A 19,119-nucleotide genomic window follows, 5' to 3' on the forward strand; every position below is an offset into this window, starting at 1 on the left:
TTAAATATATTTTTTTGTACTATGTAGTGTATATATACTGCAAGTGTACATAGTGATTTATAAGAAGAAAAAAAGGTTTCTGTAGCATTGGAAAAAGCCTTTTATATGTGCGTCGCCAAGGTTATTGCTTAATGGAGGCCAGTATCTTACGGCGCTGTGCTTCTACTGCAGCCTGAATGGGCAAACCAGTGTGCATTTTGAAGCAGAAGCTTACTAGGCAAACAAAAAAGAGTAACATCTGTGACCTTTGATACCTGTACAAAAATAAAAAAAAATTACTGTATTATTCAGATTTAAACTGGACTTTTAAAATACCTGTAAACATGTTAGTCTGAATTTCTCCGAGTTGGACTAACTAACAAATTACATGATTGGTTGAATTGGTGTTGTATGTATACCTTCAGTCAGACCACAGTTGTGGGCTCTGTGCATGCACCACAGTTCCAGCCCACACAGAAGAATAAGCAACAAAAACATGGTGAGATTCAGGTCGGTACATTTGTTAGACTGACGACGTGTGCTTGTATACCGCGATTTCTAATTACCCTGAATAGGGTCACGTCAGAATGAACAATAATCGGGTTAAGACGTGTGTGGTCACACTATAGGTCTCATTATGCAGGTTACATCTTAATTGCATTATCATGTACTGTTTTGTACGTTTACATTTAAGCATTTAGCATACTTACAAAAGAGGACATAGAAGTCATCTTGGACAGAACTCCACTAAATAGGAAGAGTGGACTGGAACTGTAGATCTAAATGCAGAAGGAGATGGGGTTAATGCTAGGGCAGAAGATGATCTTGGAAGAGCAGGGTCTTCATGAGCTTCTTGGAGATAGACACGCCCCTGTTCTGTTAGCGATCGGTCGGTCATTCCACGAACATGAAAAGAGTCTGGATTATCTTGTGCGGGGTGTTAGCACCGCCAGACGACAATCCTTTCATGAAAGGAGTAGTCGAGGGAAACCACGAGCCTTTAGGAGAGCATTTAAGTAGGTCTGAGCAGACCCATGAAGCCCTTTTGTAAAGTTGAGTCACAAATGAACAGGAATATAAATGGAACATTAGCAACTCATGTAAACTTCATTTACAAGGACGCTTTGGAGGTGTGGTCAAAGGTGAGCTGGAGGACAAGATCATTAAGATGAGTAACATGTGGTTATGACAGAAGTAAGTAAAGGTCAGTATCACAGTAAAAAAACATTTAATTCCGGTGAGGTGACATCTCTGTTTTACAGCTTTTAGCTCACTTTGTTTGTATCACAGTTGGGTGGATTGAAATGCTCTAATTGGCTTCAAAGGGGTTTGACAAAGCTAACAGCTGTGGAAGGTTTTTTTTTTCAGGCTCACACAGGAGCGAGCGGCTCCTCATCTGCTCATTCAATTAAAAAGTGCCAAATTGTTACATAGGACAGGAAAATGGACTGCATTTATGGAAGGTTCTTCACAGGTCGTCTCTTGTTTTCCCACAAACACCGTGAACAGTGAACACGTGTAAGGATTAATGAGTGTTAGTTAGTTACTGTTTCTATTTGTCTTCAAGGGGAAAGCAGGCATATTAATATGGTCGGGGATTACACTTTTGTGTGCACAGGATCATCATCATCATCATCATATTAAATGAAAGTGCATGAAAAATGTATTCAAATGTATAATATGTTTGCATTTGAAAGATTTTGCACGGTTTTAGCAGTTAAATAAATTAAATGTTTCCCTTATTTGTCATCTCTCTCTTTGCAGGTCCACCATGGGTCTCGCTTTGTGTGACGCTGGGCGGCAGATCATCTTCACTCTGATGCCGCTGCTGCTTTATTTAGGCTTCGGTAAGTTCTGTTCTGTCCAAGTTCCACTCTTAACCTTTTCATCTCTAAGTGCTGCAGAAACTACTCGATATATGTGTAAAGGAACAACTGTCAAAGAGGGTTCAGCGAAAGAGAATGGAGGTATTGAACAGGAGGAAGAGAAAGAGGACAAATGGGACGACGGAGTAAAGGGCTGCATATGGACCAGAAAAGAAAAAAAAACCTCACATTATTCTTTTCAAAGACACAAATACACAGAACAGGTGTGCACTAATTTGAGTGCTGTACGTGAAAGCTGAGGATGTTTGCAGACACCCATGTTGGAATTGAGCTGGAACACCTCCAAACCCATTTGTGCAAGTTTAGTTCACCATCTGTTCCATTACAACTATGCATAAAACTTACAATTATGGAACAAAGAGACTAAAAAAATGTCTGAGCTGTAAGTCTCTGGTGGATAGTATTGAGGGTTTGCTGTCCCACATGGAGACTGACTGCTGCCTGTTGTAAAGATTAGCTGCTCTCCTTATTTATGTTTGGAAGTCGCGGTGGTCGCTGGTCGAGTCCTGGCACTTTCTCCTTTCAAGGAAATTAGAAACCGTCTCTCTTGTTTCTAAATATAAAATATGACCTTAGCCATTTTTTTTGCAAAATGCTGTATTAAAAAAACGCTTTTAAACATTATTTATTGTATTATACAACATGAATTCCTACTTACAAGTTCACGCTCACATTTTTCAGTCATCAAGTATTGGTTAAAAATGTCATTGTCATGTTTGTGGGCATGAAAATGCTCAAATTCAATTTCACTCTGAAAACTGCAGCTTTATTAATACAATTATCCATAATGTGGACGGCTCAGTGGACTGTGGAGAAGAAAGAGCAGGAATAAGAGACGGCATCTGTTAATGACAGAGAGTGTCCTTTCATGTCACTCCCAGCTCTCTGCTCCTCTTTGTAGGCTGTTTGTCTTTTGTCCCATCTGTCATCACCATGCTACAGGACACACTTGTCATCCAAAGTCCCTCAATTTGCACCATTCAGTCGCTTAGAATCTCCTTCCTTCCTCCCCCCCCCCCTCTTTCTCTCTCTCTCCTTCCCTCCCTGCCTCATTCTTGCTCTCTGTCATGTTCTGGCTCTTGTGCTTTTCCCTGGTATTTGTGATTCTGTGATTACATCTGATTTGCTGCGAAGGCGGAGGCTGTGTTTTTTCAGCGCGGGGCGATGCTCTCGGGGGCTTAACTTGTGGAAACCTTCCAATATAAATGCAGATTAAAATGCCGTTCAGGGATTCAATTCTAGTGGGTGCAATATTCCACATTAATCTTTCTATTTTTTTTCTTTTCTTTTCTCTATTTTCTTTTACACATTATGCTCATATCAGTTTTCTACATATTGGTGTATTTGTTTAGTTTTTGTCAATTAAAGTGTTGCATTAGGGTCCTCTGCATTTTTGTATGTGGGCCCTGTAGCACAATATGGGCAACTACACTATGATACTCTGGATTATTAATGAGCAGGCAGTCAAAAGTTAATATAGATTCCCCAAAAAAACCTTTAAAATAAAATAATAACAAGTAAGAATAATGGCTGGCCTTTACATTTAAATAAGGTCTACACAAACTGAAACCACAATAATTGATTTGTCAGACAATTTCGCTGTAGATAATTATGTTGTCTGTGTAGATGATCACGTTGCCATGGTAACACTGAGCCTGTATCATGGTCACCAGACTGGTTGCCCATGAGCATTTATATCCGGCTCATCACATGAAAATGTATTTACGCTGATACGTCTCTGACATGTAATGATGAGATAAGTAATTTGTGATGATAAAGCAAATGTAGTGAGTGAGTGATTACACACAGTCTGGGTCTGAGTCGGCTGTATGCTGTTGTACACAATCTCTGTTTAATTCCTGGCAAAATGTGAATAAAACGAGCGCCACTCAGACGCACACGGAGCAAATAAACAAACAAAAGAATAAGAAACAAATGTGTTTTAATTAAGTCATTATCTATCGCTTTTACCTCCACATAAGGGTCGTGCAGAGCTGGAGCTAATCCCTGCAGGGCCAACATACAGAGACTGTCAACCATTCACTATCACACCTTTGGTCAGTTTAGAGTGTCCAATTAACCTGTGCATGTTTCTGGACTATTAGAGGAAACCGGAGAACATGCACACCCCACACATAAAGACACATGGGGGCGGAATGGGTCGTGAACGTGGACCTTCTTGCTGTGAGGCAACAGCGCCAGCCTCTACCTGCCGTATGACCCTAAATTTGCATAAAGAAAACCAAATAAAATATGTATACAGAATACAAAACATAAGAGATGAAATAGTCACATACCTAGTCCCTGGCATATCACAGCAGAAAGGGGAGAGGTCATGCAGAAGAATGCACAGGGGCTTCCATACAACAGTGAAAACAAAACTACAAACTCGCTTGCAACATTTTAAAGGAGACATACTATGCAAAATCAACTTTTTAATCATTTTAATACTTATGTGGGACTCTGGAGGCCCTATGTGTAGGCAAAGTGTGAAAAAAGATGACTCAGTCATGTTTTTGTGGTCCTCCTCAGTCTAAGTACAGGAGATAAAACACGCGATGTTGACTTCCGCGCTCACTGGGACGTCACAATGAGACATTTCTGGAATTGTTGTCTCACAGAGCTCCGCTTTGTCCCTAAAAAACACGAGAGTGCAGGCGACGGCAAGAGTATCCGGAAGAGCGGAAGTGTTCTATTCTTGGCTGCACAGTGCAGAGTTCTACACAAACTTCCAGCCTCAGAAGATTTACGTGTCCAGTGGATACAGTTTATATATGATGGCTAGAGTAGGCAAATGATGGCTTTTCCAAATGCTAACTGCTGTTAGCTGCCGGAGCCTCAGTGACGCTGACGTAGTTTCCTGTTTTCCTGTTTCCTCATTTGCATTTAAAGAGACAGGCACTCAAAACCTAGCGTTCTGAACAGGGCTGTTTTGGCAGAGTGATTGAACTGCTGTGGTGATTCATCCTTGAGGTATTTTGACCGAAGAATGTCACAGACATGTTCATTAGGACACCAGGGAACTAGGTTAACGTGTAGAAATAGGCTATAATATGTCGACTTTAAATCGCACATTTAACTAATGTTCTGCTCTGGTGTTGTTACTCTCCAGGCGACGCCTCCTCCATCGTGAACATGCGTAGGATCACCCATCCTACAGTTCAACAAACACTGGCAGGCAAAGCCGTCCTCCCGTGTGTCTTCACCCTGCAGAGCGGCTCGTCCAGCGAGCCTCCACACCTGCTGTGGACTCGCACCAGTTTACCAGGAGGAGATGGTGACGCTCAGGAGCAGATTGTGCTCTCAGCTAAAGGTAAAACAAAGTCAAAATAACATTACTGAGGGTTTTTTTTTTTTTTTTTTTAAAGCTGTGCTAAATATTTTATAGTAACACTGGATCTTGTGGCTAAGTGTAAGTGGATATTTCACAGATTATTATCACCCTGACTCTGCAGTTCTACTGAGCTCAGGGTGAATCATGAATACGTCAGACGGCCAAAATGACAATAGCAGCTCCTGGTTTTAAAATTATAAGTGTTTTTATAGTGGAGTGGAAGAGTGTCCACAAGTCAAGTCTAGGTACGGGTTGAATTAATGGCCCTTGGTCCTTTTGTTTTATAGTTTGAATTCATTATTTTAGTGCTTAAAAATGGCTGTCATTTGCTGGTGAACACTGGAGCATTTAGCAGCTAAAGAGCCAGATTGAGTGCAGCCTGAATCCAATTTGAGGATGATAGTCAGTGAATATTTTACTTGCATTTGTGCAAACACGATTCCAAATATTGAAAAACATAAAAAGATTGTGAGGTGTACTTTTAGTATCCTCTTAAAATGGTGAATACACATGATGATTATTATAGGGGCTAAAAAGCTGATTCTTAGGGAATCTGAAGGAAAAAACAATACAAGCTGACACAAGCATTCTAATTGTATAATAATTGTAAATCTTTTTATCTTGGGTTCTTTTAAATGTTCCCGTCTATCATCATTTAGATAGATATGATCGATGCCTGTGGACGTTTGTTGTGAACAAACATCTTTTTCTGTGCCAAAGGTGATGTAATCAAGCTGAATAAGGCTTTCAGTGGCCGTGTCATGCTGCCAGGGTACGCTGCCAGTCCTCTGAATGCTACCATGGAGATCTCCAGCCTCCGTACCAACGACTCAGGCACTTACCACTGTCAGGTTGTCATTGGTAACGACTACGAGAGAGACACTGTGCCCCTGGTGGTCTCTGGTAAGTGCAACAGCCGCTTTCATTTCATTTCACGAGAAAAGTTTAGTGCCACCACACCCTGAAGAAAATGTTTAATTTGACAGACAGTAATAACACATCCTTATCCGAACTTCATTAACCTTTGTGTGCTATTGTATTGCGTCGCTAATTTAAGATGTGGGAGATATCAGATATAAAAACAGAAATCTGACCAACAGTTTGTTTTTTGTTGATTTGCCATATCAATATTATAAAGATTGACCCCACGTAGCTTTTAATTATCTTGGTTTGTTTTGCTTGTATTCATTTCTTTCCAATTGAGTCACTGCAGTTTTCTTAATTGGACTGAACACTGGTGGAAATCCCTCTCTTCGAATCACACAATAACATGCTTGTTGTTTACATCTCACTAATATATTGATTTTCAAATTCAAATGTGCTTTAAATAAGAATTGTAAAAGTTCACTTTAAAGGCGATATATGATGCAAAATGCAACTTTTTAATCATTTTGATACTTATATTTGGGACACTGGAGGCCCTATGAGTAGTGTGAAAAAAAAATGACTCACTCATATTTTTGTGGTCCTCCTCAGTCTAAATACAGGAGATAAAACCCTAAAAAACACGAGAGTGCAGGCGAGGGCAATAGTATCCGGATTAGCGGACATATTCTATTCTTGGCTGCACAGTGCAGCACAGAGTTCTACACAAACTTCCAGCCTCAGAGGATTTACGTGTCCAGTGGATACATTTTATTATATGACAGCAATGTGCCGGCTAGAGTCGGCAAATGTTAGCTGCCGTCATTGATGCAGACGTAGTTTCCTGTGTCTCATTTGCATTTAAAGAGACCGCCACTCAAAACAGACAAGGTTGTTTTGGCAGGGTGATTGAATTGCTGTGGTGCTTTATCCTTAGGGTATTTTGACCAAAGCATGTCACAGACATGTTCATTAGGACACCAGGGAACTAGGATAACTTGTAGAAATAGGGTATAATATGTCTACTTTATCACTCACAGCTTTGTCTGCCCATCCAGGTGTGGTGTTTCACTACCAGGCTCCCAGTGCCCGCTACACCCTCTCATTTGCAGATGCACAGCGAGCCTGCCAGGAAAACTCTGCTCAGATTGCCACACCAGCCCAACTGTGGGCCGCATACTATGATGGCTTTGCCAGCTGTGCAGCCGGATGGTTGGATGATCAGACCGTGCGGTGAGAAATAAGTTGCCTCTGCTCGTTCCAACTTCATATATCATGGTTTCTTGCTAGTTGCATCGGGTTGCAACGTTTGTGTCAACTGTATCTTCAATGTAACCTACAGGTCTGTAACTTTTCCAAAAGTGGACCTGAAACTATTAACTGGACATTCTCAGCTTGTTTTTCCACAATTTTAATTTAATTAATGGTGACAATAATCATGAAGCATATTACAATCAGAGCTAAACAATGACTTGTTTTCAAATCAAAATTGCAATTTGAAAGAGCGCAATAAGCAACTTGCAAAGGCTGCAGGTTATTCATTCCATTTTTGATTATTAATGTATTGTTTTATATTCGGTGTCAAATTAAAAATGCAGTTCATATTTTTAGGTTCTCATCTATATGTTATAGGAGTCACTATTTGATGGTATCTCATGTAGCTAACTATAACATATTTCTACATATGCCAGTTAATTATCTTGTGTGAAAACAAATGCTTTGTTTTGTATACTAATTGTTGTGTCTCTTGAATGATCTGCTGTTAATAGTCACTTCTGGACCACGTCATTATATTTCAATCTATTTTAACACCTTGCCTGTTATTCTGATTTGAAGTTTTAATAAAACCCAATACTTTCAATATGATATTGCTCAGACAGTAACAGTCGCCGAGATATTTATGCAGCTTATTTCCAGTGATTATTGAAACGAAACAAGGTAAAACCCATTTGTAACTCCCACATGGTCATCTCCACAGTTACTCTGTCCAGCTACCCGATCTTGGTTGCTATGGTCACAAGGAGTACTCTGCCGGAGTGAGGAATTATGGGAAGAGGGATCCGAAAGAGCTGTTTGATGTCTACTGTTTTGCAAAGGAACTTGATGGTACACACACACACACACACCAAAGACATTATATACACATCAATCAATAAACATACATACAGCAGTGAATTGATCTGCTATGTGTGTCACCAGTTAATCTAGTTGCTCCTGTGTGATTGACTCCTTAAAGTAGTTAGTAGTAAGGGTGGCGTTTCCCATCATGAAAATGAAAAATTAAGTAAAACAGTTCCAGACAAATGCCCCATTTGTTCCCTCTGATACATTATTGGTATATTTTAGGAAATAGGATGTTTATATTTGTCACATATGGCTTTGATAAGAATGAATATGAAACCAACAGTCTCATCCTTTAAGCACCAGGACCGGTGTCATTTCGACTACTTCACATACAGTTATCTCTCCAGATGTCTCCGTGTGAGAAATCCCTAAGGTTTTTTATTTTTTTGACATGCTGTCATGTTTTGCTCCTTCAGGTGAGGTCTTTCACTCCTCAGTCCCTGGCAGGTTGTCTCTATCCTCAGCCTCAGACCGCTGCGTGTCCCTCGGGGGACAGCTGGCCACAGTGGGGCAGCTTTATCTGGCCTGGAGAGCTGGACTGGACAGCTGTGCCCCCGGCTGGATGTCTGATGGCAGCGTCCGCTACCCGGTGACTTGGCCTCGCCCAGACTGTGGTGGGAGCCAGCCGGGTGTCCGCACCATCGCACCCAACAACACTGCCGACAACACCACAGTGCTATATGATGCTTACTGCTACAGAGGTATTGTAACTCTGGTGGTAAGCCAAAGGCTTTGTCTGTATACGACTTTGGTTTAGGGGAAAATATAGCACTGAATCGTAGATTGTTTAGATGGCAATAAACCAGTCTTGACATAAATATCGTTTTTGTAACGTGTGGAGCAAAAACGGCCAAGAAATGAAATACTGCACTGATTTTACCTCCGTCTCCCTCATGAGAGAAAGTGTTGCTGTTGCCGTGGAGGCTCTGACAGCTATTAATGCAGTTTCAATGAAAACAAATGACATTACCACTGTTGTAGCTATGGCAACTCTGATTCCTGATGCACATAATCTACCCGAACCATCATGCATGTGTGAAACAGTTGGAGTGACAGGGGAGGAGAACAAAAGGACAGGATCGTAATATCAACTACCTAGATGTGTGCTTCCGTGATAAGCTTTAGACTGTAGACTGATATTGGCCTAATCCCGTGAAATTACAACGGTAAAACCAACTGCATGATATCATCCAGTGTGACTGCCATGTGGACGGCCAATCTCATCAACTTGTTTCCTAGGTAACACGAAGAACACAGACTCCGTCTCTCAGATTTACACCTCCCTGTGGAAGCCCTGGAGCTACCTTACAGGCTTAAGTGATGCTGACTCTACAGGGACAGAGACTCCCGACCTGACTACACAGCAAACTGTCACTACAAGAGGTTTTACATTTGTCTCTAATCAGCTGATAATAATCAGAAAATCAAACGGTAGATTTATATTATATATATTTGTGCAGGATCCTTGCACGGTGGTGATGGTTCACCTACCAACTGGACAGGATTGGTGGATCTTGAAGAGGAGGCTGCTCTTCAAAGCACTGATGCTCGTGAGTCAAATATTGATGTCTGTAAATAGCGTTGTTTGTATTTTGAGGTGTATTTGATAGTTTGTCTTCTCACCGACAGACCCCTGGTCCTCAGAGTCTTCAGCGTTCTATGTGACTCTCCAGCTGATCCCAGGACAGAGCTCCTTGGACTGGGGAGAACTGGAGCCTGGTCCTGACTCAGAGGAGTTTCTCAAACCTCCAGTTCAACCAACTCCTGCTGAAAAGAAGGTTGGTCTGATTTTTAGGATTTAGTTATGAGGTTTGAAATACATGGAAAATACAGCAAAAACAAAAATAAAATCTGTTCATATATGTTCATTAATTCAGGTGATGTCAAAGATTGTCAAGTCCATTTGGAAGCCTTGGAACTACCTGTCAGGGACTGGAGATGAGGAGGGAACACAGTCACTCATTGCAAAGGCTGAGGAAGAGGAAACAGCAACAAAAGAGACTGATCAGCCCAGTACTTCATCACTAGGTGTGTGGATGATTACTGTACAGTTTAGTAACTGAGTGTCCTATCAGATGGGATTTAATCACTGATTGCACTGATGTGCCAGTATTTGTTTTGAATATATTTATCTTCAAACGTAGTTAGTTCATTAAAGTGAGCATTTTATTTTGGCTCAAGTGAACCGTTTGGTATGAGATTAAGAGACAAACAGACAAGAGAGCTCATGTGTTTCTTATCCAAACAATGTCACAGTCGGCACTACACACACACACACACACACACACGGGTGCCTACAGGAGTGTATTGCATTCACTTGAAAAAACAATTTTGGCTGTGTTTTTCTGAATTAATGCAAAACACATTAAAAATGATCTCATTAATTCTGGGAAAACTAGAGGACACACACTGATTCCCTCAGTAAGTCACCTACCAAGTCTGAAGCTTGTCAAGTGACCTGTTTGACAGTTGTGCGATTAACAGTCAGATTTATTGATACATTTTCTTCATCTTCATCATTAGCGTCGAGCACAAGTGAAGCTGTTTTTGCTGTTCACCCATAACCAGAAATAGAAAAAAAAGGCACTTGTTTCTGTCACCACAGGTTTGCACATACGTCTCACAACTGTCTTCCTTTCGCTGCATTCTCATTATTCACACAGGGACACGTTTATTGTGGGTTAAAAAGATCAGATTCTGTAAACATGGCCACAGGCAGGCGATGTAGAAAATGGTGAAATTTAACTCGACACCATGTTCTTCTTTGTGCTGGAGACAGCCTTTCCCTTGGGGTCTTTGAGGTTTACAGGGTTTTATGCGGTGTCTGTTGAGGAAAATCGGTTTTAAAATGGTCAGGATCTGTGTTACAGAGTTGCTGATTATATTTTGAGGCAATTTGTGAGAGCATGTAGGTTCTTAGTTTCACACTTTGTTGTCGTTGTGAGTGAGTGTCTGTGTCCACAGGCAGGGTCACTGTCTATCCCTCTGTTTCACTGAATCATCAACAGTTTAATTAGGTGCTCATGTGTCATCACATAATATTCATGATGTTTTACCATGTTTTTGATAGTGATGCCTACGATATGCATCTCTGAGGTCAACTGGTGTGTAAAGCAGTGTTTCCCAACAATGCCGCTACACTCTTAGAAATCTAAGTAGAACCATATAAGGTTCTTCGGCTTGTCCTCATAGGAGAACCCTTTTTGGCTCCAGGTAGAACCTTTTTATAAAGGTTCCACCTGGAACCCTTTTGGAGGGTTCCACCTGGAACCCTTTTAAAACCCTTTATTCAGGAAAGGGGTTTTAAAGGGTTCTCTGGATCAAAATGGTTCTTACTAGAACCATTAGTGTTACCAAGAACCCTTGAAAAACCCTTTACTATTATTCCAAAGAATATCATGTGAGGATTACAATAATATAATGTCTATTTAGCACTACTAGTTGTTCCTTTGGTAACACTTTAGATTAGGGAACACATATTCACCATTAACTAGGTGCGTACTAACATGCATATAAGTAGCATAGTAGCCCTTTATTAGTAAATATTAAGCACATATTAACACCTTATGTAGGAAAAGGTTCCACTAAACATATCACAACATCCCTCCTGTTTAACTATGTACCCCAAGACTGTCAGAAACACTTTTTCTCTCCATATATTGGTTATTATTTGCGAAATGTAGTGGCTCTATTTCTTTCAAAACTGTAATTTAACAACACAGGAATGTTGAGTGTTTTTTGGTTCTGCTGCATTAGAGTCAGTTCCACAAGGTGGTGACTCCCCTGGCCTTCATCCAGTGATTGTGGCTCAGCGAAGTGGATTATTTTTCACATACTGTTGCATTTGTGTGTTGTACGGAACACACAGGTGGCTCCTGAAATGCCTTATCGTATTTCCATTTGGTGTTTCCATTCCACCTAACTCTCTAGCTTAGCTTATTGAAGTTTTGCACGACAACTGCAGGGCGCCATGTTCCTCTCTACTTGTTCAACACAGTCACATGTTGTCCAGGGTGGAGAGCGGGGTAGTTGTTCATCACCGCTGTTCTGTGATCCACATGCTGCCATTGTCCTTCTTTACCTTCGGCTTGGCAGTTAAGGTGGTAACAGGTGTGCCAAAGATCAGTTTTGTGGTTGTGGTGAAGCTATTTGCAAAAGTGTGCCTCTCTGAATCCTCTGTATGTATCTATATGTTGGGTCTTGGTGGTGCTGCCTGCAGTGGTTTTGCACAGATGGTCACAAGTTGTTTGTGGTCTGTTATTATCACAGTGAATGATTTGCTATAACAGTAAGTGTGATTCCATGTACTGTTGACTGGCAGCCTTTCAGTGTCTTTGATATGAATGCAATTGGTCTGCACCCGGTTTCTGCACCAGTGCTATGCCTAAGCCAATCTGTGTTACATCCACTTCACTGTCTTATTTTAGCAGGTTTTATGCCGCTGTCTGTGTAATGGTTGCAGAAGAATAAGATGATCTTCTGCTTTATTATTATTTTGTCACTGTTAAACACCGTGCCTGCTTCAGGTGATCGTTACAGAAGGTTGATCGGTTGTGATCTTCCTCGTCCTTGCCACACATTGCTGTGTCATCAGCTATGTTGACCATGTATGGCCATGGACGCCCTTGAAGATCTGGTCCACATTGGCACATTGGAGATCTGGAGAGACACTTTAGTCTGAATGGAAGACATTTCCATCTGCCAAATAGAGTGAGAAATGTTATAAGGAGCTGAGAGTCTCTGTCAAGACATGTGGACCAATAACCTGCTTTTGCATCAAGCTTGCTGAATACTTGTGCATTTGCAAATTTTGGATGGTGTCGTTAGGCGATCCATTTCCACTGCCATCATGAAGCATTATCTGGAGGCAATGATGAGGACTGGAGAATAAGATTTCATGTAACATTACTCCATGTTAACTTGGGCACACTACACACATACAGAGCTCATTACGCTGTTTACATTGTAACGTATCACCCCACTTAGGGAGGTAATATTGTCCCACTTTTTTTTTTTTTTTAAACTTACACTTCAGTGAATTCAGTGTTATTTCTTCAAAAACATTGATTTAGCCCACTTTTTTTGGTCACGTTGGTCTTTTCCCCCACTGGTGAAAAACCCATTAACACCCACTAACATCTGGATTTGGCTGAACTGGGAATAAAAACCATCACCATTCCCTCGTAGGTCTAATGAGTGAGGTAAACATGACACCTGCAGCTTCTGATACCTTTAAGACCATTCATTGCACACGTGAATATATATATATATATTCAAGTCTAACCACTTTATTCTGTTTACCTTACATAACAGCACCTGGATACAAAAGCAAACTATTCCACAGATTTTTTTTGAGTGGCTGTGTCTGTGTTGCACCTGCGTTTAACCACGAAATATGGTGTAAAAGACCTGCAGGTTAGAGAATTATCATACAGCACACAGTATTTAATTCTGCTCTGTGCAGGGGAAATGCTGTAGGTGATTTAGATTTTTTAAATGTTGTCATTACGGAGTTCACAGAGCGTTTCTTGCCAGCAGGAATTATATTAAAATAGAGATGGTGCAAGTCTAGTGAAAGAGGAAACCAGGTGAATAATACTGTATCTCAGGACAGCTGTTTATTATGTCTCCCTCCTGGAAAGGTAGAGAAAATCCATGAAATGATTTGACTGTTCATCACTCTTGGCTTTGTCTTTTGTTCTTTTCTCTGTGTCTGACTTCACTCACTTCTTTCTGTCTGTGTTTTTCATGCCCTCTGCAGGTCTGTTTTCTTGGGGAAGTTCATGGTTCAATAGTGCCCCGAAGGAGAACTCTGCACCAGCCGGTGAAGACTCGCCTACTCCTCTGGCATCTACATTTGCTGCCTCCAGTATTGCTGTGACTACAGAAAGCGTTAAGAGCTGGGGGACTTCAGAGACCCACAAACCCACCACCTCCAGCTCTGCACCTGAAATCACCTCATCCAGCGGAGATAGCTGGGTCCGTGTTGAAGCAGAGACCACAACCAAGCCGAGTGACAAGAGGGAGGCAACGGTGGCCCCTAGAGGGAGTGGGAGAGGTGGCAGAGGGAGGGGGAAAAAGTACAGAGGGGAGGACAAGAGCAGAGGAGAAGAGAAGGGGAAAGGAGATGACGAGGGGAGTGGAGAACTCACCGGTGCAGAGGCAAAAGGGGAAATTCAAGTCTCACGGCGACCAGCAGGAACAAATAAACCAAGAGAAAGATCCAGAGAAAGATCTAGAGAGAGGGGTCACAGAAAAGGACAGTCTACCACCACCACCACCACCTCTACTCCCACTGCCAGCTCCCTGGAGCCCACAGTGATGACCACAATTGACGTGGAAAATACCAACTCGTCCACATTCAAATCCTTTTCTACTTTGCCAGCAGAAACCCCATCACCTTCAGTCTTGGCAGATACACTATCCACCTCAGCATCCTCCTCTTCTGAATCATCTCCATCTCAACCCATGACTGAATCCCACACTCCCTCCCTCTCACCATCTCTTTCCTCTTCGTCCTCCCCCTCTCCAAACACCACCTCACCTTCACTGACTTCCCAGAACCCATCACTCTCACCATCATCATCACCCTCTTCCCAGTCCCTGTCTCAAATGGTGGGATCAGGAGACCCATCGCCTGACTACTTAAATAACCAGCACAGCTCCACTAACCTCTCAATAACACTGCTTGACTGGGTCCCAGTGAAGAAAGCAGGTCAGAACAGCTCTCTGGATTATCCTCCACTGCTATCTGGGATTGTGGATGAGGAGGAGCCGGCTTGGTCTCATGCTGTGGGCTCGGGGGCCCTGTTACCTGGCAACATGGAGGAGGAGAGCAGCAGAGGGGCGAATGTCAGTACTGTAACCCTGGGACCAACAAGTAAGTACTGTTTGTCATGGCATATTTAGAACTTACAAATGTTGAATAGATGATGATGAAGGGGCAGACACTGGGGCCACAGGTGTAATGCTACAGGTGACTTCCATACCACTATATTTATAGTGTTCTCCACGTGAGTGTAGATCATTTTCAGTTGTAATCCATACTAAAATACTTTATATTCAAATACAACAGGACAGGAACAGGAAGAGTGTCATTGACCAGACACAACAATGACAAAAAGTATGCAATAGTAATGCAAGGAACTGCATCATCGTTTTTGTCAGATTATCTGAATAATGTGAATAATGTTTCTTCGTCAACTAGCATTAAATATAAAGACAAAGTAATCATCAAATCCACTGCTAACTGCGGCAAGATAAAAAAAAAGGGTAATGATACTGAATGACTTGATATTGTGAATCAATGAATCCCTTCCATTTGTTTTTTATGATATATATATATATCTATATATATATAGATATATATATATATAGATATATATATATCTATATATATAGATATCTATATCTATATATATAGATATAGATATAGATATAGATATATATATAATGTGTGATTGAAACATCCTCATTGGCAGCTGTTTCTGTCCTTGCTGCAAAGCCACTGATTTCTGAAACACAATCGTCACCAACAGGAATATCAGTCAAAAGATGAAAATAAGACCCGCAAGACTGTTTTCATTACCCTTGCTCTGTCCTCTCCTCTGGCTTATTTTTTATTCAAAAGAATTTATTCCGACCAGAAGCAGAGATCACATCACTGTCACCACACACACACGCACGCACAATCAGGTGATTAAGTCTGCACGACTGTAACGGTGCTTTTCAGTAAAGCTCCCGGCTGGCCACCTACTTTACTACTTCTTTTTTACTTGATAATGAGAGTGCATGTGGGGGGAAGAAAATCCAGCGCCTTAAAGCCCCGCAGACATGATGCGATCACACATTTCTAAGGGTGATTTATTCTGCTGCTGCTGTTGATGTTCCTGCTCATGTCTGCAGCAGATACGACTGAGCTTTCCTGTTCATGGTGTGAGGAGTCTCCAGATAGAAAACAGCTGTAAACTGTACTGACAAGCAGCCGAGGGCGTCCATCTGGACTGCTGCTGTACAGTAGCAGAGGAGATTGATTGACTCCGAGACCCTGGAGTCGTGCAGCCAGAAGGCCATAAACATACAAACACACTGATAGATTTGAGGGGAAAGGATGTGGATGGATACATTTTCAGGAGATTGGAGCAGAGTAATGGCTTTCAGCTGACATCTCTCTCACTCTCGGCTCCTGTTCAGTCTCCTGTGGTCGGGGCTCATGTCGGTGGTCAGCAGTCTTCACTCTCGTGACTGGATCACGGAGCACTTCATCAGTCTGCTCAATCAATGAAAGAGGAAAGGAAAGAATTGGATTCATGTACATGAGCACACACAGACACACAAATGCACACTTAAGCCTCTTCCACATTGAAAAAAAGGGATTTGTAAACCCAGGTGCACCCACTTAAAACGGCAATAAACACTGCCCAGTGGTGGGGTTTTTCACCTGGTTTCCTCTTTCACTAGACTTGCACCATCTCTATTTTAATAGAGATGGTGCAAGTCTAGTCCTTTAGTGATAATGTTAACAGAGGTTAGTAGTTTGCATCTTTTATTTCAGTCTATATTTAAATCAATTGTTTGGATGATCTGATTGATGGCACTGAGCACTGCCCCAAGTTTTAAAAAGTAAGGATCGCCAAAAACGGAGCAGACGAAGAAGAAATCAGGGTATTTACCCGAGTCGTACATAACCACTGATGCCAATCGAAGACAAAGCCAATATATATATATTTGTCCAGTGGGATTGGGGGGTATTAGTCCACTAAGACGCTCTTCTCTCTCCTGTTTTCATCTTATATCCTCTGCCATCACAGAAATGAGTCTCCTTATCCAAAATCATATTTCCAATGCAAACCTTATTTCTTGAGTGTCTGCAGCAAAGACCGTGTGTAATGTGCAGATAAATACTTCTACGCGATCTCAGCGTTGCATTATCCACTCGCACTTTTATCTCTGCAAACGTATTAGTCGGCTTTTTTGCTGTTGCTCGGCTTATTATTGTTGTTCGTAGCGGCGCTGTCAACCGCTGCATGTGGAGCGAGGGACAGTCCACTTTGTCAGTTCCTTCTACCAGCTATTGATTTTTCTGCACCACTCGCTATAATGAATGGCCAGTCACGCAAGGTTTATCTTTCACACACACACACACACACACACACACACACACACACACACACACACACACACACACACACACACACACACACACACACACACACACACACGAACGTACACATACGCACACTGTAGTAAATCTGCTTGTCATAACAGCTTATATTTGTCAAGACGTGCCATTGACCTTCGCTGATGCACTGGGTGCAAGTGCACGTTGGGTGAGACTGCTGTACATTAAATAAAATGCATGGCTGGTTTTAGCACCTGACTTCAGCAGCTTTTCAAATCATGAGCCGAGAGGTTTACTTTGTAAAGTTTATCATAAATCTATAACGGTGAAGCCGAAAATGGAGTTCAAGTTGAAGCTATTGAGGTATTTCTCTCTGCTGGGGTCCTTGTGATTGAAACCCTGTCAGTTTTGAGACGTGAGATTTGGTTATAGTTATTGGGCAGGAATGGCTGCAGGGATAATCATCGCCGTGGTATTGATTTTCGCTCATCGTACGGCGTGAATGCAAACGCACAAACCTGCACAAACACACACACCGCGTTGTCTTCACAAACCACCTCCCCCTAAGCAGTCCTCAGTGTCAGACAGAGAACTGGCAGAACAAAGAGTCCCACAGCCGAGCTTTTGCGGCCAGGATGAACGAGTGTAATAATGAGCGGTTCAGGGGAGAAACATGTGGTGTTGTGTCAATTGATATGGAAATGTGTAATTGTGGAAGGGGACCACACACGTGAAGACATTTTGGGGGTGAATAGCGGGGCCAGGGCGCTCAGCAGGAGGTCTGCTCGTTTCTGTTGAGGGTGGCTAATGTCTGAAGTTCTCACGCTGCCCACTATGCTCGGCGGAGTGAGCCAAGGCTCGCTTTCCATGCGGTAACCATGACAACTGTGGCTGCGAGTGGATGGAGAGGTTGAGGCTCTGTGGCTTCTGATCCCTTTGAAAAGACACAGAGTGTGAAATGGATATGCGCGAGTTGTAACCGCCGCCTTTCAGCTGAACTGCAATTATGGAAAATTAGGGTAGCATGTTTTTGTGTTTGTATGACGCGGGTGTTTATTTTATCCTGAATCCAGACAAAGGTTGAGGGAAACTGTGTTTAAGCCATACAAAACATGAGAGTCATCATGGACTGGTGAGAATTTAATGTAAGATTCAAAGGCCTGGTGTGGAAGTGGGAGGTGGAATTATTTAGATTCTGAAGAAATGGAACCTAAAATAGTTTTACTGAGGCTATTTTTAAAATATACAAACACCTAAATATACACATTGTTGTTTTCACTACCACAGACTGAGCCTTTATGCTTTACACTCCCATGTTGGACCACCATGTTTTTATCGACTAACTAAACACATTTTGAGTTTTAATGATAACTAAGGCTATATGCTTGTAAGGGAAGGTTGAGGTGAGAGCTGCAACATGCATGAGGTTGCTAAATCCTACACATTGCTAGCTGTGGACTAGTGGTTAGGGCTTCGAGCTCGAGACCGGAAGGTAGCCGGTTCAATCCCCGACCAGTCCGCAGCTGAAGTGCTATTGAGCAAGGCACTTAACCCCCTCACTGCTCCCCGAGCGCCGCTCACTGGCATGGCAGCTCACTGCGCTGGGTTAGCATGTTCTCCACCTCACTGTGTGCTGTGTGTGTTCACTAACTCACTGCAGAATTGAATTTCCCCTTGCGGGACTTAAAGGGTTCTTAATCTTAATTGTTTCTTTAATTTAGGGCTGTAAAAACATATTGATCAATCGGCAACTATTTTTGATTAATCAGTTCATATATGAGGTAGAACTGATACAGTAATTAGTATTGGTC

General features: G+C 42.0%; 1 protein-coding gene across 1 annotated transcript in view; it reads left to right on the forward strand.

Moving 5' to 3' along the window:
- Window positions 1-1,750: 1,750 nt before the first annotated feature.
- Window positions 1,751-19,119, forward strand: part of LOC310927246 (neurocan core protein-like) — a gene marked incomplete at both ends in the record, with an annotated part of 29,763 nt that continues 12,394 nt past the window's right edge. The window contains 11 exons of the mRNA XM_083889540.1: window positions 1,751-1,826; window positions 4,978-5,178; window positions 5,920-6,102; window positions 7,122-7,296; window positions 8,042-8,169; window positions 8,604-8,888; window positions 9,427-9,570; window positions 9,648-9,737; window positions 9,811-9,965; window positions 10,065-10,215; window positions 13,949-15,067. Coding sequence (XP_083745666.1) covers window positions 1,751-1,826; window positions 4,978-5,178; window positions 5,920-6,102; window positions 7,122-7,296; window positions 8,042-8,169; window positions 8,604-8,888; window positions 9,427-9,570; window positions 9,648-9,737; window positions 9,811-9,965; window positions 10,065-10,215; window positions 13,949-15,067 — 2,707 coding nt within the window. The remainder of the gene's footprint in view (window positions 1,827-4,977; window positions 5,179-5,919; window positions 6,103-7,121; window positions 7,297-8,041; window positions 8,170-8,603; window positions 8,889-9,426; window positions 9,571-9,647; window positions 9,738-9,810; window positions 9,966-10,064; window positions 10,216-13,948; window positions 15,068-19,119) is intronic.

This window comes from Microchirus variegatus (genome assembly GCF_963457635.1).
Source record: "Microchirus variegatus genome assembly, chromosome: 5".
Taxonomy (NCBI): Eukaryota; Metazoa; Chordata; class Actinopteri; order Pleuronectiformes; family Soleidae; genus Microchirus; species Microchirus variegatus.